At 42.0% G+C, this 27294-nt stretch overlaps 2 protein-coding genes across 4 annotated transcripts in view; both read left to right on the forward strand.

The window, feature by feature from the left end:
• Positions 1–20541, forward strand: part of STAT4 (signal transducer and activator of transcription 4) — a 32826-nt gene extending 12285 nt beyond the window's left edge. Inside the window, exons 8-24 of one of the 3 annotated variants that reach the window (XM_033169022.1) lie at positions 1954–2105; positions 2843–3001; positions 3232–3324; positions 3784–3843; positions 4686–4703; positions 4801–4894; positions 5840–5884; positions 6721–6804; positions 7397–7495; positions 9006–9141; positions 10081–10133; positions 12503–12597; positions 16897–17033; positions 17498–17689; positions 18402–18468; positions 18790–18898; positions 20295–20541. In XM_033169022.1, coding sequence (XP_033024913.1) covers positions 1954–2105; positions 2843–3001; positions 3232–3324; positions 3784–3843; positions 4686–4703; positions 4801–4894; positions 5840–5884; positions 6721–6804; positions 7397–7495; positions 9006–9141; positions 10081–10133; positions 12503–12597; positions 16897–17033; positions 17498–17689; positions 18402–18468; positions 18790–18898; positions 20295–20321 — 1620 coding nt within the window. In that variant the 3' untranslated portion in view covers positions 20322–20541. The remainder of the gene's footprint in view (positions 1–1953; positions 2106–2842; positions 3002–3231; positions 3325–3783; positions 3844–4685; positions 4704–4800; positions 4895–5839; positions 5885–6720; positions 6805–7396; positions 7496–9005; positions 9142–10080; positions 10134–12502; positions 12598–16896; positions 17034–17497; positions 17690–18401; positions 18469–18789; positions 18899–20294) is intronic. The other 2 variants (XM_033169029.1, XM_033169038.1) reach the window with 2 other exon arrangements.
• Positions 20542–25328: 4787 nt separating this feature from the next.
• The window catches only part of STAT1 (signal transducer and activator of transcription 1), a 40571-nt gene continuing 38605 nt past the window's right edge, over positions 25329–27294 (forward strand). Inside the window, exon 1 of the mRNA XM_033169051.1 lies at positions 25329–25424. The gene's annotated coding sequence lies outside the window, so the exon portion shown is untranslated. The remainder of the gene's footprint in view (positions 25425–27294) is intronic.

Genomic DNA, 27294 nt, shown 5'->3' on the forward strand with positions numbered 1-27294 from the left:
TTTCAACTCGAGAATCCTCCAGAAACCATGCTTTATTAAGTGCTAAAGTTGCTCACCTCTGGGAGGTCCCCTTTCAACGAAGAAGTGTACTTTACATTCACTTGTATCTCTTGAAATTCTAAGCCAGTGGATAGTGGAACTCCTGAAGAATCTACATGTTAAATATCAGTATTGTTGGTGGAGGAGGATTAAAAACAACAACAACACACAACACTGATTGTTTAAACTTTCCTAGAATTAACTTTGTAAGATAAAATTAGAAAAATAAGGTCTGAAGCTCCCACTTTCAAAATGTCTTACCTCTCCTAAGTAGATATTAATACTGGTATGTATTCCATGGGGAATTGTGGTCCAGTGTTAGTACTTTGTGGACCTTTTGAGCTTCTGAGTTTCGTATGCCGAAGTGGTTCATAGGTGGAGTTTAGTCCAGACATATTATATAGCACCCTTTGCCAACCTGGTGCCCTTCAGTTGTTTTGGTCTAAATTCCCATCAGGTATGTTGCCTGGGGCTGAAGGGAATTCTACTCCAAAATTGCTGGAAAGAAATTATTCGATGAAGGTTGTCCATAATAATAATAATAATAATAATAATAATAATAATAATAATAATAATAATAATTTATTTATACCCCGCCCATCTGGCTGGGTTTCCCCAGCCACTCTGGGCGGCTTCCAACACAACATCAAAATGCAATAATCTATTAAACATTAAAAGCCTCCCTAAACAGGGCTGCCTTCAGGTGTCTTCTAAAAGACTGGTAGTTGTTTTTCTCTTTGACATCTGGTGGGAGGGCGTTCCACAGAGCGGGTGCCACTACCGAGAAGGCCCTCTGCCTGGTTCCCTGTAGCTTTGCTTCTCGCAGTGAAGGAACCACCAGAAGGCCCTCGGCACTGGACCACAGTGTCCGGGCAGAGCGATGGGGGTGGAGACGCTCCTTCAGGTATAATGGGCCAAGGCTTTAAAGGTCAGCACCAACACTTTGAATTGTGCTCGGAAACGTACTGGGAGCCAATGTACCGGTAGGTCTTTCAAGACCTGTGTTATGTGGTCTCAGCGGTCGCTCCCAGTCACCAGTCTAGCTGCCACATTCTGGATAAGTTGTAGTTTCCGGGTCACCTTCAAAGGTAGCCCCACATAAAGCTCATTGCAGTAATCTAAGTGAGAGATAACTAGAGCATGCACCACTCTGGCGAGACAGTCCGCTGGCAGGTAGGGTCTCAGCTTGTGTACCAGATGGAGCTGGTAGACAGCTGCCCTGGATACAGAATTAACCTGCACCTCCATGGACAGCTGTGAGTCCAAAATGACTCCCAGGCTGCGCACCTGGTCCTTCAGGGGCACAGTTACCCATTCAGGACCAGGGAGTCCTCCTTTCCCCTCCCCCCAAAACAGTACTTCTGTCTTGTCAGGATTCAACCTCAATTTGTTAGCCTCCATCCACCCTCCAACCACCTCCAGACACTAAATGCTTTCCTAAACAGAAAAGTCTGGTATACGTCCTGGAAGATGTTCAGATTTGATTAGCCTTAGAAAGATGAGAGCCTCAGAGCTGCGAGTTGAAAAATAGGTTGCCTCTTTGCATAGTGTTATTGTTGTAGGCATTGTTGTATGCAGTGCTTTTTTCCAAAATAAAAAAAAAGTTTAGGGGTACTCTGATTTTGACTCAAGAAAATCACCATTTTATAGTTCAAACCTGGAAAAATAAACACAGAAAATGGACAAAAATAAAAACATCCACAAAATGTTTAGGGGTATGCGTACCCCCAGAAAAAAGCACTGGTTGTATGGATGGTGAGCTCCAGAGCAGCCATAATGGCTGTGGCTGGTGGGAATTGTAGCCCAAAACATCTAGAGGCCCCCCAGTTGGTGAAGAGCAATAAAGGACAGTTGCATTTATAAAACATTCTTGGTCCTTGCTTGTACAAGAGATACATATCCTGTGTCTTTTAGGAAGTTCTTAGCAAAATGGCACAAATAATCAAAGAAGCTGAAGCCTTGGTGAATAACTTGCTAACAGAAGAATTGGTGGACTGGAAGAGGAGGCAACAGATTGCTTGCATCGGAGGGCCTCTGCACAATGGACTTGATCAGCTGCAAAACTGGTAAGCATTTAACTCCTATTTTCTGAGCGAAGTGCGACAGGAAGTGGTGTTGCTGCTGCTGCTTCTCCCCAGCCCAGAATACCCAATACAAGTTTAATCTTAGAGGTTACCAGAGTTTATGCAGCTTCTAAGAATGTATGCATCTGAAGTGAAAATAACTCTAGCAGGCATAACCTGCTCTGAAAAGGGCTCTTTGAAACTAGGTTGCTGCAATGGAAGAAATGAGGGGCTGTGGCTGAACCACACAGATTGTGTCACGGTCACCCGAAGCAAACACTTTCATATCTGGGGAATCACTGTTAGGGTTGTAGCCAGTTGCGAAACCTCCATTGAAAGTTACCTGATAGAGAGTATATCCCAGCCCCAACCATTAGCACTGTGCACTTTATCCTGAGAAAGATAACTGCTTTTGGATTTCTATTGCTGGTTCTGGAAACGGGAGACAACAACATATATTTTCTCCTCTCTCTTGTCTCATCACACCCTAGTTGAATTGTCAATCCTTTTGTTTTCTATGCCTTTCCCCCATCTTCTATACCTGTGCTCTCACCGATGGGACACATCACAAAGGAATACAGAGAGATAAGAACACAGCTCACTGTATGCAATTACCTATAGAACTTCCCAAAGACAAAATATAAAAATAAGACATTTAGATTCCACCAGGGGTCCATTTCACTGCATGTGTGTGAAGAGGAGAGAGAGAGAGAGTTGATCTTTTCTTTGCATTTATTCAGTTTCACTCTGATGGCAGAGAGTCTTTTTCAAATAAGAAGGCAGCTGGAGAAACTGGATGAGCTTTTAGTCAAGCTCACATATGAGGGAGACCCCATTCCCCTGCAAAGACCTCACTTGCTGGAAAGAGTGAACTTTTTGCTCTACAGCCTCTTCCAAAGGTGCGTAAGCTATGTTATGTGTTTAGTGTAGTTTGTGACTGAAAGGCATGTCAACATTATATAGCTTCCGTCATGAAAATGCTTCATGTGTGCAATATTTGTCTGAAAAAGTGACCCTGCCATGTTGAAGAATTTGCCTTCATGAGATGAAATAATATTGCTTATGCTTCAGTATTTCTCTAGACATGTTCATGCAAAACAACAAAGATATTTACTTCCTTTTGTATTAGTTCATTTGTAGTTGAGAGACAGCCCTGCATGCCAACCCATCCTCAGAGGCCTTTGGTTCTTAAAACTTTAATACAGTTCACTGTTAAACTTAGGTGAGTAAGCTTAAGCATTTACTTGATTTGCTTAGTGTCCTGGAGTATCTCTTCAAAACTTCTCATGTACACTGGGCCAAATATTTTAAACATTAAAACTTCCATTGACTTTTGTTCTTGAAGAAAGCAGTTTGTTAAATGGAGCTGCTAAATGGAAAAGATTATGACTCAGGCCAGCATCTAACATAGCATCTTTCAGATGTGAGAACAACAGCTTCTCTTCACTTTGACTAATTCATATTACTTTTAGTTACTATTGGACTGCATCTGTGAGTCTCATGCATTTGGTGGCAGGTTCCACACTAACATCGTGGATGCAATTTGCAAAGTATGCATGGATTGCCTGATTTGGCTGTTCATGATTATCATAAAAACTGTTACGACAGCTAATTTCCCTAGGCAATTATCATTGTTTGCTATTAAATGTATGAAGCTTTTTTTTCTCTTTTTCTCCCATAGACTGCTTATTAGATTGCCAGAGCTGAACTACCAGATCAAAGTGAAAGCTGCTATTGACAGGTAGGTAACTTGCAGGGTGTTGGGGGGGATCTCATAATTTCTTCAGACTGTTAAAAACATTTTGGGTGATATGCAACTAAGTGCAATTCACACGAGAAAACAAGTTGCTGTGATTTCATAGAGACTGGTGTCAGGATTGCTTAGGCCTCCTTAGCAAGTGTGTTTCTACAACCACAACTTTCAAAGTACCAATCACTGTTACATGGTTTCAGCCAAAAATGCAACTTCGGAAGAAATCCTACAAATGCCCCCACTTGGTAAAATTAACAGCAGTTGCAGTTATCTATGGCAGGATGGAATCCATGCAAATTAATTCTGTTGTATCAGTGAAATAAAGATTGCAAACAATCAATCTCTTTATTATGCTCTTTGACCAGAAACTTTGCATAACTGTATACAGTCGTACCTTGGTTTTCGAACAGCTTCATTCTCAAACATTTTGGCTCCCAAACGCCGCAAACCTGGAAGTGACTGTTCCGGTTTGCGAACTATTTTGGGAAGCCGAATGTCCGAAGGGGCTTCTGCGGCTTCCCATTGGCAGCAGGAATTTCCTGCAGGCAATCAGAAGCCGTGCTTTGGTTTCTGAACATTTTGGAAATCGACTGTACCAAACAAAACAAAATAGAGAACCATGACAATAAAATTACTGTATCTCACTATGAATTGCAACTCCGCCACTGCTATTGGTTTTCTTTTAGTTCTCAATTTCCAGGTATACTTTGAATAAGCTCTGAACACGCTCTGAAATATCAGAAACATGAGTCAACCTTTGTGCTTTAAAACACATTGTTTTAGTTCAGTGCAGTAAAATTACCTTGGGTTTTCTTGTCTTTTTAATTCAGGAATGCTTCTACTATAAGGTAAGACAATATAAATGATGGAACTTCTACAACAAACATGTGTTGCTCTCTTATTATTTCTCTGCTGCTGTGTACCTTACTGGGATGTGTCTTCTAGCAACCGCAGATTTATTCTTTGCGGCACTCATGTAAAAGCAATGAACATGGATGAATCTGCAAATGGGAGCCTTTCTGTAGAATTTCGACATTTGGTAAGGCAATACTTCATTAATTATGTCCCAAAAATGGAGAAATGGATGCAGGTATGTGGAGAATCTAACCCGTTCCCTGCTGCCCATTGCTTTTTTAAAATAGAAAAGTAGGTGAAGGTAATCACCATGAAGTTGTTACAGTAAGAGCCACACTTTTTAATAACAACAACGGTGCCGGTACTGCGTACCCTTGAGTATCCTCGAGGGGGAGCACTGCTGTTGCCTATTCTGAACCTGGTGTTTGCTTTGGAGGTAATTTCCTAGTTTCGTCCAGTGCAGGTGAGGAAAAGGGTTTTCCCTCCAGAATGAAGCTGTGGAGAAAAGAGTTAAATTTCCCCTCCGATTCTTGCTCTGATCCCATTCACTGATGCAATTTGCATTCCCCCCCCCCTTCCGATGCTGATTTTTAAAATTTAACAACAACAAAAAGCAGACATGGCAAAATGCATGGAAATTGTGAAATCTGTTCTGTGTCCCCAAGTTAGACCACTAAATGGCTGATCTGATGGCATAAGAAAATACCAGTACAGTGGAATCTCGGTTTTCGAGTGTATTGGAAGCCGAACATTTCAGAAGCCAAATGCCGAAAACTCGGAAGTAATTGCTTCTATTTTCAAACGCGCCTCGGAAGTCGAACGGCTTCCGCTGTATGTTTTTATTTTTTTTCTCAGTGGATTTTGACAACTGCCCATTGCTCCTCGGTTTTCGAATGTTTCAGAAGTTGAACAGTCTTCCGGAACGGATTACATTCAAAAATTGAGTTTCCACTGTATTATAATTATTCTTTTGGAAGGTTTTTTTTTTTTTTTTTTTTTTTTTTGGTCTCCATCAGAGGGCCTACTTTGATTGTCATCAAATGAACACAAAAGTACCCATCACTAACAGTTTCTGTGAATAAACACTATTGTATATTAATCTCAATCTTGATTTTTAACCTTCTTTTAGCAACCAAAAGAAATGAAATCATGTACTGGAAACAAGGGCAGTGAGGTAGGAAGATTTAATCATGTGGAATGTATTTGTAGTGTGGCATAGCTGCCCTACTGAGTTGAAGAAAATGTCATTGTCCATATTTATCCATGTAAGTTAAGTATAAATTTATAATGGCCATATAACACATGGTACACCAATAGTTTACTGATTAAAATGAATGAATAAAAGATAAAAGTCTTTCTCCCCCATCCCTTTTTAAATATGAATACCTAAATTGAGTCAAAGTTTTGATTTTGAGAGAGAGGGGAGATAAGCAATTGCAGCTGAAATGCTATCATGCTCTGTTATTTATTTTCTTTAAAAAATTGCAACATGTGGCAGAAATATTTCTATCGATAGACTTTCTCAGTGCTTTAAAAAATGTTTAGGGGTACTCTCATTTTCCTACTCAAATTGAAATACTGCCCCTCAATGAGGCCAAACTTAGATTCAAGAAAAGTAGCTTTGGGGCTCCCTCTTCTGGATAAATTGATTCATTTCACTTTCCTACAAAATAAAAATCTGTAAAATGCACCCCTGGTTTTGAAATTAACCATTTCCACTGGAATTTACAACCTGAAGATGATATTTCTGCCATTACTGAAAGCAGCAGTTAGGTTTTTTTAACGTTTTAAGAAGTAAGATGCATCACTCAACAAGTTTGTTTTTTCTTGTTTAAATTAAATTTGGAAACGCAGGAAACTTCGGAAGGAAGCATAGTGGAGTTAGAATCCTGTTTAACAAAATTTCAAAATATAGTATCTTGGTTGTTAGAGTTGCATTCCAACTTGCTCATGTTTAGTGTCATATGTGTTTTAGATATTTTTTAATAAAAACCTTTTCTGTCTCTTCAGGGCCCTCAAATGGTAACTGAAGAACTACACTCTATAACCTTTGAAACACAGGTCTGCTTATATGGTCTGACAATAGACCTGGAAGTAAGTGCTCTCAGTATATATATAAAGGAAAATATATAAAGTGGCCTACAAAGGAAAACTGTACAGTCATGCCTTGGCTCCCAAACAAATCAGCTCCTGAACGATCGAAACCCAGAAGTGAGTGTTCCGATTTTCAGAAGCCAAACGTCCGGCACGGCTTCTGATTGGCCGCAGGACGCGCTTTGGTTTTTGAATGGTTGCGGGAGTTGAACAGTCTCTTGGAACGCATTCTGTTCGAAAACCAACATACCACTGCATCTAGAAACAGTGGCCTGTTTTACAAAATGCTAAGCCCTTGTTTGTTTAACAAATAACAAGTTAAACAAGTTGACCCACACATGGTCAAACAAGCGATGACTTGTTTCTCCAAAGTTCCATTTGTTTTCAAGCTCCTCTTGTATCCTGCATTTGTAGCTTGAAAGCTGAACTCCAATAATATTGATTACCTGCAAAAATCAGCAAGAGTACACCTACCATACAGCATTTTGATTGCAGCATTTTATGACATTGCATCAGTAACTTCTAATGCATTCAGTTCAAAACTACAGTCTGTTCAATATAAACAATGAAATCTGTGCATCTTTTTCATCAGACGAGTTCCTTGCCAGTAGTGATGATTTCCAATGTCAGCCAATTGCCCAGTGCTTGGGCTTCTATTATCTGGTACAACTTGCCCACAAGTGAACCACAGGTAGGTTTTATATAGCAAAATTCCTGTTTTTCATGAATTGGGTGTAGAAGCACATAGGGCTTCTTTCCCATGATGCATCTTTCCCACAATTCTCTAAGAAATACTCATGACACTTGTGTATCCTTATTGGCACTTGAAAGAGGATGTGCATATGTTCTGAATTCTATTTACAGTCTATATTTACTCTTTCTTAAGATCTCCAAATAAAGTATTGGGGGAATGCTGTAGATACTAGGAGAGGATATATTGATTTAATAGTATGCTCCCTAACTCAAGCTTGTGAGTCGGCAGCAGAGTACATTCCCCAGTATATAGCAGGAAGCTACCGTAGTTGGTAGATTTGTTTGAATCTGTTTACTTAAGCAATCTAATCTGGCTTTGTCCAGATTGGGTTCTGTTCCTGACAAGTCCCCTTTTATCCCTCTTAAAAAGAATAAAGACACAGCAGTCTTCTTTTAAAAGTACAGTGGTACCTCTGGTTAAGAACTTTATTTGTTCTAGAGGTCCGTTCTTAACCTGAAATTGTTCTTAACCTGAGGTACCACTTTAGCTAATGGGGCCTCCCACCGCCGCCTGATTTCTGTTTTCATCCTGAAGCAAAGTTCTTAACCCGAGGTACTATTTCTGGGTTAGCAGAGTCTGTAACCTGAAGTGTCTAACCTGAAGCGTCTGCAACCCGAGGTACCACTGTAATTAGAAGTTTACTCACATTCAGTTCACAGTTGAATCCCTGAAGGCAGGCTTTAGCTTAGAGTTACAGAAAAGAGAGTGGGTCCATACCACATAGGGATTTGAGTCCATGTCCTGCTGGCTGAGAGCCAGCAGACAGCAAAATACATCAGTATCAGAAGAAAGCTGCAAAAGAGTAAGGGAAGATGGTTGCGTAACTGGCCCTTTTACAAGGTCACCCAGGGTCACGCCCACCTACCTGATCACACGCAGGGTGCTCCAGACCAGGTGTGACAGGAAGTCCTACTGGCTGGAGTAACACCCCCCTGCATGTCCACTCTGGGCAAACAGGAAGTGTTGTACTTGACTGCTTATGTTACACCCCAAATGTATCATATAAGCAACCTGACTTCATAATCTTAGACCTGCCACATACATTAAAATATATATATTATGTATTACTATATTTTTCTGTGTATAAGACGATGTTTTTTGCTTTAAAAAAAATAGTCAAAAATTGGGGTCTTATTCACGGGTGGTGAATGCATAGGGGTTTGGGCTCTGTCTGGTGCAGGCAGCCCAGGTTCTGATTCTGGCGTGGGCGGCTCAGGCATGGGCTCAGATTCAGGTTCTGGCGTGGGTGGCCTGGGTTCAGGTTCTAGTTCTGGATTTGAACCCAATATCCTTAATTTGGGGTTCAAAAAATAGGGGTCGTCTTATGCATGGAAAACATGGTACATTTCTACTTCTACACTTTGACACTTCCCAAGTTCCCAAGACAGCTCACATGGAAACAATGAGTAGCTAACAGAACTCTGTGTTAACTTTAATTTGGCTGCAGAACTTGGCTTTCTTTAATAATCCACCACCCGGCACTTTGAATCAAGTCTTAGAAGTACTGAGCTGGCAGTTTTCATCATATGTTGGCCGTGGACTCAACTCTGATCAACTTAGTATGCTGGCAGACAAACTTACAGGTGAAACTATAAAGCAATTTTTCAACATTAAATTCTCTGAGCCAAATTGTCCTGTTGTAAATCAGGCCAGCCCTAACATTAGGTGGATTGAGGCAGCTGCCTCATGTGGCAGACGCTGTGGGGAAATGGTGGTGAGATATTGGAGGACAGGACTGTGCATAACCCATGGTGTATCCTGCATTTCCTAAATTAGCTTGCTACCCTCAGGGGGGTGGGGTGGAGGATGATGTTCTGTTGCTGCTGCTGAAGTAAAATTCACCAGCCATTCCAGTCAGCTTCTATATGAGGAATGAGTCATCGTTTTACCCTTTTTCTCGGGCAGCAGAATGTTTTGGGCTGACCTTGAAGCCAGAAATGCTTTGCTCCTAATTATTCCTGTCACACTACTAATGAATTGTACAGTCGTACCTCGGAGGTCGAACAGAATCCATTCTGGAAGTCCGTTCGACTTCCAAAACATTTGAAAACCCAAGCGTGGCTTCTGATTGGCTGCAGGAAAATCCTGCAGCAAATCGGAAGTTGCGGAAGCCCCGTCGAACGTTCAGCTTTCAAAAGAACATTAAAAAACCGGAACACACTTCCGCTTTTTTATCGCTCGGGAGCCAGAACGTTTGACTCCCAAGGCATTCGGGAGCTGAGGTACGACTGTACAGGTATATGTAAAATATTAGTCATCTACATGGGCTGCAATCCACTCAGAGTGGCTGGGGAAACCCAGCCTGATGGGCAGGGTATACATAATAAAATTATTGTTGTTGTTATTAGCTTCTTCTTTGCTGTTTGGCAGGATTTTGAAAATCCCAGATTGCTTCATAGTACTTCAATCTTTAGTCCAACTGGGAAATTGTCCTTGTCTTTTTAAATTATTTCAAACTGTGATATTTAAAACAAACATTTTGGAAAGATGTTGGCCTCACATTTCCCCCCATTAAATTTTAGGACTGCAAGGTAGTTATGGGGACCATCAACTTTCCTGGTCAAAGTTCTGTAAGGTATGTCATTGTTAAGATGTTTCAAAATGTTGCATGCATTCTTGGTTATGTTTGCATACAGATCAGATACTGATGCACCATAGGTCTTTCCAAACACCCCAAGCAACTATTTTAGTCTTTTCATAATGCTTGCATGTGGGGCCGGCCCACCCATGAGGCAGTGTGTGGAAACTGGCTCAGGTGGCAGGATCCACAGGGGACCAGATCCAGCCTTCAAGGAATGTATCACTTGCTGTTGCTGCTACTGCACCCTCTCTTGTCCCCAAAATAGATCTTCACTCCAACATTGTTCCTGATGTAGGTCTTCATTCACCCCTTCTTCCCTGGTGGGCAGTGGGCATGCCATTTTGTGGTTCGCCTCAGATGCCTAAATGTCTTGGGCCAACCCTGTTTGCTGTATAGCAGGGGTCAGCAAACTTTTTCAGCAGGGGGCTGGACTGTATTTTGAAAAAAAATATGAACAAATTCCTATGCCCCACAAATAACCCAGAGATGCATTTTAAATAAAAAGCACACATTCTACTCTTGTAAAAACACACTGATTCCCGACCGTCCAGGCCTTAGTTTGGGGACCCCTGCTGTATAGCTTTTGAGTAGCAAAAGTGCAACACTCCATCTGCAAGTAAAAAGGGTAGTGGTGCAGCCTTGCTTCACTGGTGGGTTATTAATAGGGATTTGGGGAGAAATTCAATTGATTTTGCATTTAAATGTGAACTTACATAACTCACACTTCCTGAAACTCAATACCCAAACTTAAGCACAGCCATTCTCTAAAAGTCACACTTCTTATGAATTTTGCTAGTCAGATAATATGTACAAAAATGCATATATGATGGTAAAGTGCACAAATAAATCCATAGATTAGTGAAAATATCATATAAATGCATTTATTATATTTTAAGAAATTGCTTTGCAAAAACCACTTTGAGGTTTTCTACAAACAAGCTGTATATACATTTTATGAAATGAAAAAGTGTGTATATTAGGAGAGATTTGCACTGATGCTGATGAATTTTCATGAACACTTATTTTAAAATGGAATCGCAAACTTGCAGAAATGCAGAGAAATGAACTGAAGACTGGAAAAAACCAAGTGGCTAAGTGAAACTGAAATTGACATATTCACCCATCCCTGGTGGATAGCCATATTATGAGGTTTTGTTGTTTTTAAAAAACTCAGTAGTTGATGAAAGGGAGCTTTTAATTCTAGCAAAGAGCTCCACAACATTTCAGGGGTGCAGAGTACTAATATTTTCCATTGTTCATTAGAGATGGTGTGGTGAAGATGGTGTGTTGGTCATCACAAATTACATTACAACAAACACTGACTCAACACTTAATGATTCTTGTGTAACTACATCCTGTGCAGGTGTCTCGATAGAAATGGTTAATAACTGAAGCCATTTTGGCCTCATCTGATGCATGTTTGGCAGCCTGTCAGCATTAATGGTGACTAATAAAGTTCTTGATGAGATTGGAAGGTGGGTGGGTACTTCATGTTTGGTTACCTATATGGTATATAATAGCCTTTCTCAAGCTTGGATTCCCAGATGTTGTTGGACTACAACTCCCATCATTCCTTGCTAGCAGGGCCAGTGGTCAGGGATGATGGGAGTTGTAGTTCAACAACATCTGGGGACCAAAGTTGAGAAAGACTGGCATATAGAGTTTCATTGTTTTGTTCTCACTTGCTTTTGATTTTTCTTCTTTTGAGAGGGATGGGATAGGAGAGGAAATATGGCATTATGATTATAACAAATATGAAATAAAAGTGCTTTATTTGGCACAGTGTTAAAAGACTATAGACTAGGGGTGAATCTATAGTGGTCAGTTAGAACATTTAAAATGTGTTATAAAAGTGTGACACCAGAGGGCATTGCAGAGCCACGATGGGAATGGGAAAATGCATTGAGAGCTATATAACAGGGTTTTTAAATAGCTTTTAATAGCGTTTTTACAGATCATTGTAGATCAGCCTAGGAGTGGGGAACCTTTTCTATTCGGGGAACCACATTCCTTCACAGATAAACTTCTTTGGTGGCGGGGTATGTGTGTCACATGTGGTGGGTAGTTTCACAAGCAAAAGTGGGTGGAATAATGAGTGTGTGGCTCTTTGTAATGCAAACATTTTTAAAAAGGAAAAATAGGGGAAATAACTACTTATAGACCAGCTTTGGAACGCTCTGTAGTCTCATATGCTGACGTAGAGAGCTAAATACTGTTCAGAAATAGTATCATAGGTAACCTCCAGTAGTCTGCAATACCAAGTGGTTCTTTTTGTTGGAGAATAAGTGTAAAGATAAAGATTACTGGTACTATATTGAAAGCTTAATAAATCTTTCTGTGTATCTGATTTGTTTTATAAACAGGAACACTTACCTGGTAAATCATTTACGTTTTGGGCATGGCTAGAAGCAATCTTGGAGCTAATTAAAAAGCATATTCTTCCCCTTTGGATTGATGGGTGAGCAGCATCTTGGTGATTGTAAATAAACTGGCAATAGGAAATTATGTTTGTCCTTCCTGTAAGTAAGCAGGTACAGACTCTGAAGGCAGCCTCAAGCAGACTTGAGCACTTTTAAATCCTGTCTATTTCAACAGAAGAATTTCAGCCAAAGCAGAAGCAATGGGAGAATATGGCTAAGATTGTAGTTAGTTAAGAAAAAAAAAACCCGCCTCTGTTACCCCACTTCTGTCTACATTTGAATTGCAAGAGGAGTTTCTTGTGAAAATTTTCTATTGAATTTTTAAAATTTAATAATGACAATAAGAGTTGCACTAGTGCATTTGTGCCATACTGAGAGCTTGTCCACATTTGAACATTATTTTGCTGTTAATCCACTTCCCACCCCCTCCATTCAACTTAGTAGTCCTGCCATCACGTTGCCGGATTCCCCCCAAAATAGACCAGAGGCAATTGTATTTCATCCAGCAGAGCTTTACTGCTACTGAAGGCAAATGAGCATAATGGTCACAAATCCAATACATTCAGGATTGGCACTGTGCATAAGAAATCCAGTTGCAGCAGACTTAACTTAAACTTACAATAACTTATCGTGTCTGCACTCCTCCACATGCAGCTGCTGGGTGACCTTGGGCTAGTCACACTTCTCTGAAGTCTCTCAGCCCCACTCACCTCACAGAGTGTTTGTTGTGGGGGAGGAAGGGAAAGGAGAATGTTAGCCGCTTTGAGACTCCTTCGGGTAGTGAAAAGCGGGATATCAAATCCAAACTCCTCTTCTTCTTCTTCTTCTTCTTCTTCTTCTTCTTCTTCTTCTTCTTCTTCTTCTTCTTCTTCTTATAATAAGTCTAAACCTTAACACTATATACAGAACACCGCACCAGAAGAGATAGAAAGAGAGGGAAACCCAGGCTCCTTCTGGCCTTACTATTATAGTCAGCATGACCTTGACAGAAAGAGATAACAGAACCAGTTTAAGCCAGCTGTACTCAGCCTTTCTGAAGGAATAACTCAAACATCATGAACCTTCTGCTTTCATGAACCTTCTGCTTCTTTATTTCACACAGACAGGCCCGTCTTAGAGGGATCAGCCGCCCTGGCGCAGCGATCCCTCGGCGCCCCCAGCCTGCCGCCTCTCCGCCCGCCTCCCTCCCGCACTGGCCGCCCCTCGGGAGGGGGGGTGGGCGAGCGGGGGATGAGGGGCGTGGCGTTGGAGCAGGCGCTCGCGCGCCGGCGGGCAGATGATGAGGGGCGGGCGGACGGGCGCTTGCGCACCGGCGGGCGGGCGGGCGGGCTGCAAGCCGGGCGCCCTCGCCTCCCAGAGCCCCAGCTGGAGTGCTGGAAGGTCGCGCAAAGCCCCGCGCCGCTCCAGCGCTCCAGCTGGGGCTCTGGGAGGCGAGGGCGGGCGGCTTACAGCCCGCCCGCCGGCGCGCGAGTGCCCGCCTGCCCGTGGGGGCGGGGGCGGGTTGGGGAGGGGGAGCCCGGTATGCCGGCGGGCTCGCGGGGGCGCCCCTGGGGCGCCCCGCGCCCTGGCGCGCCGCGCCACCGGCTTCTATGGATGAGACGGCTCTGCACACAGAGAAGCTTACAGAACACTCTTGAATCAATTAGAATAGGAGAGATCACTACACATCAGATCAATACTTTCTGTACTAAGAAATGCAAACTGACAGTCCACACTCACATGTATTTGAATTTGTATATAAGGAGCAACACTGGTGTTTCCTGTTAATAATATTAATAATAATAATAATAATAATAATAATAATAATAATAATAATAATAATAATAATAATAAATAATAAATAATAATTTATTTATTTATACCCCACCCACCTGGCTGGATCTCCCCAGCCACTCTGGGCCGCTCCCAACAGAAATTAAAAATACGATAATTAAAACATCAAACATTAAAAACTCCCCTAAACAGGGCTGCCTTCAGATATGCTCTAAAAATCAGGACAGTATGTGATCCTTTTTGTGTTTGTCCCTGTCTTCTAATTTCTTATGCCGATTAAGCACCAACAGGGTTCTCATTTTGTGTATATTTGTGGGATCAAAAGGGGGGGAAAAACAACATGTCTCCATTCAGGGGTACACCGGAAATAGTTTGGAGCACAGCCGGAAAAGAAATGAAAAGCATTAAAGAAGTAGTGGGCATGGAAAAGAGAGAAGCAGAAATGGATATTGATCCACTCACCCCAAAACACCAAAACAAATATTCTGTGCCCCCAATTTCCTCCAGTGTATCTGATTATCCCCATATCCAGTGCTATTTTTCTAGAAAAAAGAGGTCTCACCATGAACCCCTCCCTCATTCTCTTAGAATGACAATGGCGCCCACCTGAGAGGTGCTGGAAATGAGTTCAGGCTGAGGAAAAGCCCTGGCGGTATTGCATAAACCCCAATGCACTTGGGGAAAGCATTGAGACTGGTGCTGTGGGAAGGGGTAAGGCAATGTGAGCTATGCAAATCGAATGGGAATGCAAACAGCTGCAAACACATAGTAAACTCTGGCGTGCACAAGCCCCAATTGTAATACCTGGCTATTTTGCTGCACCAGAGCAACACCACAATTCACCCAAGTGCACAGATGAAAATGTCATTTCCACTCAGTTCCAGGCAGCTTCCAGTGGAACCTTGCAGTTCTGCTAGAGGACAAAGATTAACCACAGGAATTTCTGCCAGGAATATGTGTGCACACAGCCACCATTTATTTCAGATGTATTTGCAGTTTTGTTAGCCAGTTTAAGCATTTTGCTTATCCAGCTGGTTGAGAATTCAAGCCAAACCACATATGACCTTAAAAAAAAAAAAAGTATCCATGAGCCAGTCTTCTGAATTTTTACTCCCTCATATATATGTGGTTTAACTTGCCTCCTGGAAACTCCTACTGACCCTGCTGGAGGGAAAGGAAAAGTACTGGACCCATTTCCCACTCCCCATCCTTCAGGATTAATAGTTTTTTTTATAATCATCATCATCATCATCATCCTGCTTATGTTTCCACAAAGACTCAAGGTGGTTAACAAAAGCAGAGTAAAACAAACACAGTCCTTAAAAAAAGCCAATATACACTCAAATTATAAAATTAACAATACCTAACTCTTGACAAATTTTAGGTGCACAAAAAGCATCATTGGACTGAGTCAGCAAAAATTACATAATTAACAAAAAGCCTTTTTAAAAAAAATCCAGAAAAATAAAATCATTACAAAAGAAATAAAACATTTCATTTATATATGTAAATATGAAATATAATTTCATAATATCATGTATCCAGATTTTTAAAAAGATTATTATTGTTTAAAGAGAATTGTATGCACTGTTTAGGTGTCATTGGTTACTATTATATTTTAAGCATATTGTCAGAAAATGTGAGTGAAAATAATATATAAGGTTAAACATTGCCTTGCATGTAATTAATTTTGTTTGGTGCATGTCCTTCCCTATACCAAGAATCTACCAATCTAGCAAGAATGCTACCAATAATTTCTTTTATAATCCTCATCACCTGACCAAAAACCTATTTAAGAGACTATGTATTGAAAGTGCAGAAATATTTACTGCAATGGGTTGCATTTTTGTTTTGTATGGAAGTTTATCACAGGGTCATTGGCACCTGAATACTGATCATAGGGCCTTTGCAGATCCTTCTAGAGACAAGCATGATGAGGAACCACTGATCTGCCAAAAAGTACTTCAGGAGAGCAATATAGAATACGAAACAGAATAGCAGAAAAGACGTAAACATTCCCTTCAGCACCACTTCCCTAATAAAGTTTGGTGCTCCGTGCTGCAGTTTGTAAAAAGTTGCAGGTGACCAGCAATTACATGTGCTTGCTGCATAACATTTTGCAAGGAGTAGGCAAGTTAGAACTGGTCCACACCAGAGCAAACTGTGCATTCGCACTGGTCTGTTGCTCCTTTAATGTAAGGACATCCATAAGACATTCTCCATTCCAGAGTAGACTCAGATCCCCCCCCCTTGAAATGCAGGGGTTTTCAATCCTTGGAAATTCCAAAATGTCCAGGATTGTAAACCTGTGCATTTAAGGGGAGAAAGGTCCAGGACGACACTGGGATGGGGTACACATTTTGCTCTGGTGTAGTCAAGCCCTTAGTCTATTGCAGCAACAACTAGGCATTTGTGGCACCTTAGAAAAATTCTTTAGTCCACAAAAGCTGTTCGTCTTTAGCATGCCACAATACTCTTTATTCAGCTGAGCAAATTCCACAGAATTTTCTGACAAGCATTGTGTACATATAAACCTATTTCTTTTCCTCTTTTTCTTTTTGCAGATGTATTATGGGGTTTGTAAGCAAAGAAAAGGAGAGAAATTTGCTCAAGGACAAGATGCCCGGAACATTTTTATTGAGGTTTAGTGAAAGCAACTTAGGAGGGATTACTTTTACCTGGGTATCGCGGTCAGAAAATGGTACGTGCTATTTTTTAACATGCTGAACGCTGCACTCCAGACCCCTATCGCCCTTATCCATGAGTTCAAAAAGCAATTTGGGAATTGCGTGTTAGTGGCCTGGCCCTTTTCATCTCACATGCCAAATTGCCAGTACCAAACTTTTTAGGTCCCTTTTAGATCATTCGAATGTTGCTTTTACAGTGCTACCTTAACTACATATGTAAGATTAAATAAAGACTGCTGTAGCTTCTTTGGACCTCCTTCTCTGGGTTGCTGTAGTCCCCTATAAAGTGTATTCAGTTGGTACCTTAACAGGTTAGGATGAAATGGATCTGTTACTTGTCTCAGCTCTCAGCTGGCCAGCATTTGTGTACTTGGGATTTTTATTATTTTAAGTGAGTTTGTGGTTCTCTCCATTTGACAAAAAACAACCTACAATCAACTATCTGTCTGCTTATTCATAACTATCTTGTCCTTCGCAGGAGAAGTGAATTTCCATTCTGTTGAACCATATAATAAGGGTCGTTTAACTGCGCTGCCGTTTGCTGATATTTTACGAGATTACAAAGTTATTATGGCAGACAACGTTCCTGAAAACCCACTGAAATATCTCTATCCAGATATTCCCAAAGACAAAGCCTTTGGAAAGCACTATAGCTCTCAGCCAAATGAAGGTAGGATATTGCTTTAAAAAACAACAACAAATCTTCCCCCACCATTTTACATTAAAACTTCTGAGCATGCAAACTCCCAATGCTTGTGGTTGCCATATTTGTTCTTTAAAAACAGATTAGACTTGTCCATTTTTAATTACTTCTTGTGGTGCCCAAGACATCTTATAACCAAAGCAGTAACAAAAATACAAACCGAAACTAGCAAAGAGGAAAAAGCAAGCTGGCTTGGCAAAAACAGTCACTCCCCTTCTCCCTCACAAATACAATATTGAATGGAACGTTCTCTGCAAGGTTAATTACTCAACCATACATACAAAAACTGCATGCCCCATCACAAGCACAGATCAGAAAGTCAAATGTGGTTAAGCCCTATCGTAAGAACTTCTGGAGCAGCCTTTAACACAGGAAGCGGCCATATACCAAGTCAAAGCATTGGTCCACCTAGCTCAATATTGTCAACTGTGGCTGGCAGTGGTTCTCCAAGGTTTCAAGCAGAAGCTTCTCCTATCACCAGTACTTTTGGCCAGGACTTGAACCTGGAACCTTGTGCATGTGAAGAATGTGTGCTCTGCCACTGAGCTATGTGTCCTCCCCCACCAACTGTCTTCAGTGAAGAACAAATTCGCCTGACTGCACTGCTGAATATGCACTTCTGGTTTCATAGATGGGAGATTTAATGTCCATAATGTTGTTGTTGTTGCTTTTAATTTAGCGCCAAGGCCTATGGAAGGAGGAACCAAAGGTTACGTCCCCTCTGTATTTATCCCAGTCTCCAAAATGTGAGTCATGCTGATTAAGTCGCGTTTCCCAAACTTCTTAGTGTGGAAAGTCTGGCATACCAATCCGATTGGTATGTTACTCTTCAGCAGAGGAAGTGACATTTCTTTTGCTGCTTTGCCTTGGAAACCCTCTCCTAATAAGTGGGTGAACCGTCCAGGATTGATGGGAAGTGAAAATAAAGTATATGCCGGAGGCTTCAATTAAGCCCAGTCCCTTACAACAGTATCTGCTTCTCGCGTATTACTCATTCAAGATGTCATTTTTGTCTCTCTCTCTCTCTCTCTCTCTCTCTCTCTCTCTCTCTCTCTCTCTCTTTAAAGCCTGAGTGATTCCACAGACCCACCTTCTCCATCAGACCTTCTCCCCATGTCTCCAAGTGTCTATGCTGTTTTGAGAGAACACCTGAGCCCTACCGTAATGGAAACTGCTGTACGTCCCAAGCTTAATTTCTTCTAAACTTGTGGTTAACAAATGAAGAGTTGCTGTTAAGGAATGGCTGGGTATCTTTTAGAATACAGTCATACCTTGGATCCCGAGCACCTTGCGAGTTGAACCTTTTGGCTCCCGAATGCCACAAACTAGGAAGTGAGTGTTCCGGTTTGCAAACATTCTTTGGAACCCGAATGTCCGATGTGACTTCCACGGCTTCTGATTGGCTGCAGGAGCTTCCTGCAGCCAATCAGAAGCCGCGCCTTGGTTTCTGAACGTTTTGGAAGTCGAACAGATTTCTGGAACAGATTCCGTTCAACTTCTGAGGTACCACTGTACCGGACTGCACAAAGCTTTATTGTCACCAACTTTCCCCCCGCTGTTGATAAAACGGTACTAAGTAGCAACTGTGTTCTCACATAAGTGAGAACTAAGTAGCTAAGCAACTGCACTAAGTAGCTAGCAACTGTGTTCTCACATAATGTGAAATGAAACAATGGCTTAATGCAAATGGGTGGTCTCTCTCTGAGCAGATTGCAGCCGCTTTGCACCTGTTCTTGGCTCCCACTCAGGTTGAGAGGGAGACAGCTTAACAGTGATTCTGGGTTCAGACAGCACACTAAGCCAGCCCATGCTAAAAGCACAGCTTGAGTAGTTTGTCAGGAGGAGGAGAGAATAGTACTCTAAAACATTTAGGTCTTCAAATGGTTAGGAAGCAATAAACTGTTTCCAAATAAAATCCTCGCAGCCACTCTTAAAAGACTCCCTATACATGCATGCGTGTTTGCTACCTTGCAGCTCCAGAAACTGCTTACATTTTAAGGAATTATGCTAACACTGCACACAGCACACTGATACATTTATGCTTATAGGAGAAAATTTCTACATTCATAACCAAACTACTGTATCTGTAGCCCTCAATAGGCTGCAGTTTCTTTCGCTATGATGAATAGTTTTGTATAATTCACAAGTTTGCGCATTCCTCCACCAACTAAGGGAAAGACAACACTTTGCTTACCAGTATTTAGTACTGCTTCCTCCACAGGACTGATCTGGCACAAGCTTCCAAAAAGAAGCTGGGTCTTTAAAAAATGATTTTAAAGATCAAATTGGGCCTCTAATCCTCAGCGATATTCTTCTCCCTCCCCCCGTACTGAATTAATTGGGTCAACAGTACCATTGTGCCTTCCTCATAACTTAACATCTGGATTTCACACCACAGTAGAAAATGAGGTTGATCTTTCACAAGAGGGGAACTAATAGATCTTTTGCTTGCTTCGACTTTCAGTTTTGGCATTTTCATTTCCAGCAAGCTGTAGCTCAACTTGCATTTCAGAAAAACAAACAGCAACAAATTTCCACGAACTGATAGATTCTTCTTCTTCTTCTCTTCCAGTTGAGTTCTCCATATTCAGCCGACTGACGATTCTAAAGTGCATGTGTATGCTTTTAAACAGAAACATTCCTAAGAAGATATTTTTCTAGTTCCCTTTGTAGATGCTGTATCTGTATCCTGTGGAGCACAGATGGGGAACCTGTGGCCCTACAGACATTTCTGGAGTAAAACTGCCACCATCAATTACTGTTAGTCATCCTGACTGATGTTGATGAGAACCACGGGTTCTTCATCACTCCTTCACACACACACACACACACACACACACAATTGTCTTTGACCAAACTCTGCTTTCATAAATTAAGTCAATACTTGGCCTGGTTCAGACATAACACTAAGCCATGGTTTGGGCCCAAAGAACAAGCTGTGATAAGCCTCTGGCTTGTGCACCCCACCCCTGCTCTCCATGGTTTAGCCCCGAGGGATAGCTCAGTCAACACAGCACGAGACTCTTAATCTCAGGGTCATGGGTTTGAGCCCCACGTGGTGCAAAACATTCCTGCATTGCAGCAAGTTGAACTAGATGATACTTGTGGTCCTTTCCAACTATTCTGTGATTTTCTTATTCTAGTCCTGGCTTGTTTGAACTAAGCACAGGGAACATAAATCACCATGTTTTGCCATAACAGAAAGCTGCAGATGATTTAAAACTGCTAATGGAAGCAGTGCCGGATTTACGTATAAGCTAAACAAGCTATAGTTTAGGGCCCCACTCTCTTGCCCCCCCATATACTTCTTCTTAATTGTATTTCACTATTAATATACTTCTTGATTGTATTTCAGTTCAACAATTACTTTGATAAAATACATACTTTGTTACCTATTAGGTCCATAAACTACCATATAGCATATATTCAACACAAAAAACAGCGACAACTTGCTGTTGACAAAGGACAGTTGGACATATAAAGGGCCCCATTACCTTCAGTAGCTTAGGGCCTCATCAAACCTAAATCCGGCCCTGGATGGAAGTATGCACTTTCCTGACATTGCATGTGGAGGAGAGCATTGGCACTGTGCAAGCCTGAGGCTCACTTTGGCTTGTTCTCACAACCCTGGTTTAGCGTTATGTCTGAACTAAGACTAGAACTTAGTACATGAAACAAGTGACAATGAAAAATTAGGAAATGGGTGTACTACTGAAAGGCTAGAATCAATTTAGTTGCACAGCTCTAAAAATCTTACTTCTGCCTTTATACTCTGTATAGATATAATTTAATGGGGAATTGTGGTAGAATTCCTGCTGCTCTTTGCAATCTGTCCTCCCCACTCCCTAAAAATTGGGGTTCTATATTTCAATCCTTGCCACTTCTGGATCCTGAACTATGAATCCTGGCAGCCATTCCAAAATCCACCGTGCTTTCAACGAATCTTGCAAGTCGTGCATATCTGCAAAGGTTATGCATTTTTGCTATATATTTATTCTTGTGATATTTTAATCTGTGTGCACCAAACTGTCATTCTTACGATATATTAAACCTTGATACAATGGAGAACTGAGCCAAACACACACATGTGTGAATAATTCTTCGAAGCAGCCTTAAAAACCGCAAGCTAGAGTGACTGCAGGCAACACAATTATGTGTGAAAACATATTGGGCCTTTCATTAAAGCCTAGCTGCATTGGAAATATTGAATAAATTGACACACATCCAGATTGAGAACTGGATTTTCTAGCTCCAAGACAAGTGGTTTTTGCATGGCCAAAAGAATAGCAGACCACCTTGGCTGGAGAGTGTATAGTGAATATGGCTATCAGCTGATTATACAAAGAAACCACTACGGTACTGATAGCTGAGCCTGGTTCAAGTAGGTGTTGAAAGGTAGAGAATTGTTACATTTTTTGTGTCTTTTTGTTTTAAGTCTAGTTGACTATGAGTTAAGAACATTGGAATGGACTTGCCATGCTTAATATCAGCTGTGACATTGAATAGAAGTTAGATTTTTTTTCCTAGATCCCAGGTGAGAGCTGTGGGTGGTAAGGGTTAAGAACTACCTTTAAGAGAGGACTCCATCGTCTATTTTTACTACTGTTCGTGGATTGTTGTTTTTTTACATTAGTTTTCTGTATCTTAGTGAATTATGAAAAAACAAAAAATCTTAATGGCAAAAAAGCTTTATCTGACAAATTGGTGCATTTGCACATAAGAAGGGTAGAAAAAACATTTGTCAAATAAATACTCAAATTATATCTGTCTTTGTTGTGTGTGCCTTATTCACCCACCCCTGTGTTGTCATTTTTTATTTTTATAATGGCCAGGGGTCTCAGAAAGTAGAAGTTACCCAAGCCCCTCAACTCTGAAAGGACCTGCACACATGAAGCATGTATAATGAATACTGTTGTTCTTGATCATCACATAACCTTCAAGAGATGCTTGTGTGTGTGTGTGTGTGTGTGTGTGTGTGTTAGCATGTGTGAATGACTGCCTTAATATACAGGACATCTAGAAACAACCACAGAACCAAAAGAGCTCAATGCTTTCTGGACCAAGCTTTGCCCATGGTGAAGATGCTAAAATTGGTCAATACCTGTATATGAGATAGACCAGAGTTTATTTTGGGGTTCAGAGAAGTACAAACACTAGTGTGTGCATAATACCAGTGTTTTAAAAGAGTTTTCTGATTGAGCAGTGTTGTGAACCTTCATGCAAATAAAGAACTGGGTACTTATTAACCATCTCCGGCCCCCTTAACTTCCACATCAATCCTGTTAAAAGAAAGGATGTGAGACCAGATTTGGGCTCCCTGGCATCATCTATTAAGCCCTGCCTCCCCATGTTGGCCAGTGCAGGAGACGCAACAAATTACAACACTGTGTCCATTTCAGTCCATGCCAATATTTCCTTGACAGCTCCCCTCTGAACTTCCTGGGTTCCTGTCTTGTTTTCAGAGTGCTTTACTCGTATATCCCTTTGCATCGATTCGAAACACTGCAATAGTAAGCTGGGGCTTTGCTTTCTTTTCTTTAATTCAGAGGAGGTTATTGAAATCGAAAGGAGAAAGGAGGTCGAAGCAACCCTCCCAGCCATCTCTCTTAAGCCAGCTCTTTCTCCTTTCCCTCCCCAAACCCCCACCACTTGGGACCGTTTTTAACTTTCGTTTTCGTTGTGGACGATGGCTTTCCTGTACTTGTCCCTGTTTCTCAGAAAGCACGTGTGGCTGTGCTGTTCCAGGAACAGCTCTCTCCTCCCGCCCTTCACCCAGGCGCAGCATCCGCCTCCTCCCCTTTCTGTGTGGTTTCCTGGAAAAAGCAGACTGGGATCTTGGGGGTTTCCTAGCGGTTTCTGCATGTTTGACCCTGCCCGTTCATTGCCTTAGCAAAAAGCTTGATAATATTGAACTTGGCAGCTTTGCAGACTTCTGCTTCATAGCTCTAGGGTGGAAACTTTGGCGGCATCGATGTAAGGAAAGTTCTACATAGGAAACTTACTTCCTGGGATAAACTCTTTTAAGCTCAGGGTTGTGGGTTTGAGTCCCTCGTTGGATGAAATCTTCCCTCTCTCCACCCCATACCCATAGTTTATTAAGAGTTTGAGATATTATCTACAACAATACTGATGCTAAAGGAAACGATAACTGTGAAAACCTGACCTTTGGGCAGGTACGAAACCATAGGTAAAGGTAAAGGGACCCCTGACCATTACATCCAGTCGCAGACGACTCTGGGGTTGCGGCGCTCATCTCGCTTTACTGGCCGAGGGAGCTGGCGTACAGCTTCCGGGTCATGTGGCCAGCATGACTAAGCTGCTTCTGGCGAACCACAACAGTGCACGGAAATGCAGTTTACCTTCCCGCTGAAACGGTACCTATTTATCTACTTGCACTTTGACCTGCTTTCGAACTGCTAGGTTGTCAGGAACAGGGACCGAGCAACGGGAGCTCACCCCGTCGCGGGGATTCGAACCACCGACCTTCCAATCGGCAAGCCCTAGGCTCTAGTTTAACCCACATCGCCACCCACGTCCCATGTACAAATCTTCCAATATTTAAAGAGTTACAGGTGGGTAGCCGTGTTGGTCTGCCATAGTCGAAACAAAATAGAAAATTCTTTCCAGTATACCCCTCCCCACTCCCTCACTATATTTAAGGATCTGGTGACTTCTGTTTCAGTGTATCTGAAGAAGTGTGCATGCACACGAAAGCTCATACCAAGAACAAACTCAGTTGGTCTCTAAGGTGCTACTGGAAAGAATTTTCTGTTTTGTTTCAATATTTAAACAGAAGCTGTAACCTGATATGCTTTTATCTAGGAGCTAATTCTATGCAACTCGGGGGGGGGGGCTAACTTCAGAGTAGAGCTACAGAGCATTGTGCAGGAAACCCCTTCTTGCTACAGTCTTTGATTTGTAGATTCCACCTAGGAGGACTGGATTGCTAATTATTTTGTGCCAAGCACATGCAAAAATTAGAAAGCCCTCATGCAATCCTCTCAAACTCACTAACCTTGAATTTTTTCCCCTATTAGAACAAACTGAGCCCCTTCTTTGTGCGCCTCTTCCAAGTGAGATCCGGAGGGTGGCAACATAGGAACGGGCCTTTTCTGCAGTGGCACCCCGTTTGTAGAATGCTCTCCCTAGGGAGGTTCACCTGGTGCTTTCGTTATATATTTTTAGCACCAGGTTAAAACATTCCTCTTCAACCTTTGGCTGATGAATATTTTACAGCCTTTTAAATGCATCTGTGGGAAGGGGGTTTAATTATTTACTGTGCTTTATCTTGCATTTTATTCTTTGAACCGCCCTGGGGTGTCTTGATGAAGGGCAGTAGTATATGAATAAAAATTAAAAATAAACTGCAACAGCTGCAGCGTTAAATTCTGTCAAAGAAACATCTGTCAACAGCCCTGAGATATAATAGCACGGCCCCTTTGCTAAGCCACAGCTGTACTTTGCAGGAGAGGGAGGAGGGCGCAATCGTGGGAACAGCCTTATTATTCAAAGAAGGCGGAACACACACACACACACCCGTCTCCTGAATGGTTGCACGTCGAAGGCAGCGCCTCGCTGATTGGTCGCGCGCCTGCCGCCGCTTGCTATTTCCTAGTCCGACTTACTTTCGTTTTAGACAGAGTCGGGGAGCATTTGAGGGGGGTATTTGGCGCGCGCTCCGGGGCATCTGCAGACCAGCCAGGTAAGCAGAAGAAGCAAGGTGCTGCTTGCTTCCGTGCTTGCGTAGTTTTGGGCTCTCCAAGAATGCAAGGGAGATGCATGCAGAAAGGGGGCCAGCCGTTTGCTTGGGCCTTACGGATTCCCTGGGTCCGTCTCTCCAAGCGTCTCTCCAACGCAGGGATATAAAATAAGACTGCGTTCCCTCGATTTACGCGAGAGTAAGGTTGCATCCACGCTAGGCGTCGCTTCTCTAAAAAGAAAAAAGAATCGGGGAACTGTAGTTTACTCGGCACAGAGCTGCAATTCGCAGCACCCTTAAACTTTTTTGGAGGAGGGTGTAAAATATGCATCAAGTGTGCTTTAAATTTATGGTGCTGCGAATGGGTCCGAAGTTTTTTTCTATCCCCCTCCTGTGCAAATGCACCAGTTACTCAGGAAAAAACCTGTTTTTTGCCATTAAGATTTTTAGTTTTTTTCATCATTCAAAGTTCTGCTCGGAATCAGCTGGACGCTATATCCAAGTATACGTGGGTGGGAGATGGGGCTGCACAGTTGTATTCTTGGAATGTGTTGCAAACATAGCTGTCAACTTTTCCCTTTTTTTAAAAGGGAAATTCCCTTATTCCGAATAGGATTCCTCGCAAGAAAAGGGAAAAGTTGACAGCTATGATTGCACACCCTTGAGTGTTGCAAGCTTCGCTGGGGATTGCACTTACTTTCCGGCGTAAGGGGGGGCGGGGCGGGCAGTGTCTCCTCCCCCCATCAAGTAAATAAATAAAAATATCACAACCTCCCTCCCTGGCAAGCATTTCCCCCTAGAAAACGTCAGTGCCTGCTTTTGTATAAATTTTTAAATTAATTTTTAATCACATTAATCCAAAAGAGCCACATTATCACAGTACCAAATTACAATACAAATAAAAAAAAACACCCCAATTATTCAAATACCAAATTGAACCATTTTGGGTGACTTCCCGTGTGCTGGATTTCGGGGTACAAAGTTCTTTCTGTTTCCATAATCTTGATTATTCTAATTACAGCAGTTCTCATTTTGATCCTTGATTTAGCGGTGCCTGCTTTTGTTACACTTACGTATGTGGCATATTATTTCATCCTTCCCTGAAATGTGTGAGCCATTCTCTGCAGAACATCAGAATTTAGGATACTAACTGACCATCTCTCTTGCTCAGCCGTGCACCACTGCTTGGACCATAGAGCTTAGCATAAAGACCTGGCTAAGGACAGGGGAGTCTCTCAATGGGCTATGCTTACTGAGCGTGCACAGAAAAACTGCATTGGAAGAAAGGAATTTGAGGAGGAAGTGCTGAAACGGTTTTCAGCAAATTCAAGAAAACTTGTTTTAGTCTAGGGCTTTGTTGGGTTTTTTTAAAAAAAAGAATAAAAAGGCGTGTTCTTTGCAAATTATACCCTTTGTTGTTGTTGTTCAGTCGTTCAGTCGTGTCCGACTCTTCGTGACCCCATGGACCAGAGCATGCCAGGCACGCCTATCCTCTCGCAGTTTGGCCAAACTCATGTTAGTAGCTTCGAGAACACTGTCCAACCATCTCATCCTCTGTCGTCCCCTTCTCCTTGTGCCCTCCATCTTTCCTAACATCAGGGTCTTTTCTAGGGAGCCTTCTCTTCTCATGAGGTGGCCAAAGTACTGGAGCCTCAACTTCAGGATCTGTCCTTCTAGTGAGCACTCAGGGCTGATTTCTTTAAGGATGGATAGATTTGATCTTCTTGCAGTCCATGGGACTCTTAAGAGTCTCCTCCAGCACCACAATTCAAAAGCATCAATTCTTCGGTGATCATCCTTCTTTATGGTCCAGCTCTCACTTCTGTAAATTACTACTGGGAAAACCATAGCTTTAACTATACGGACCTTTGTT

The sequence above is a fragment of the Lacerta agilis genome, chromosome 1 (genome assembly GCF_009819535.1).
Source record: "Lacerta agilis isolate rLacAgi1 chromosome 1, rLacAgi1.pri, whole genome shotgun sequence".
In the NCBI taxonomy this organism is placed as follows: Eukaryota; Metazoa; Chordata; class Lepidosauria; order Squamata; family Lacertidae; genus Lacerta; species Lacerta agilis.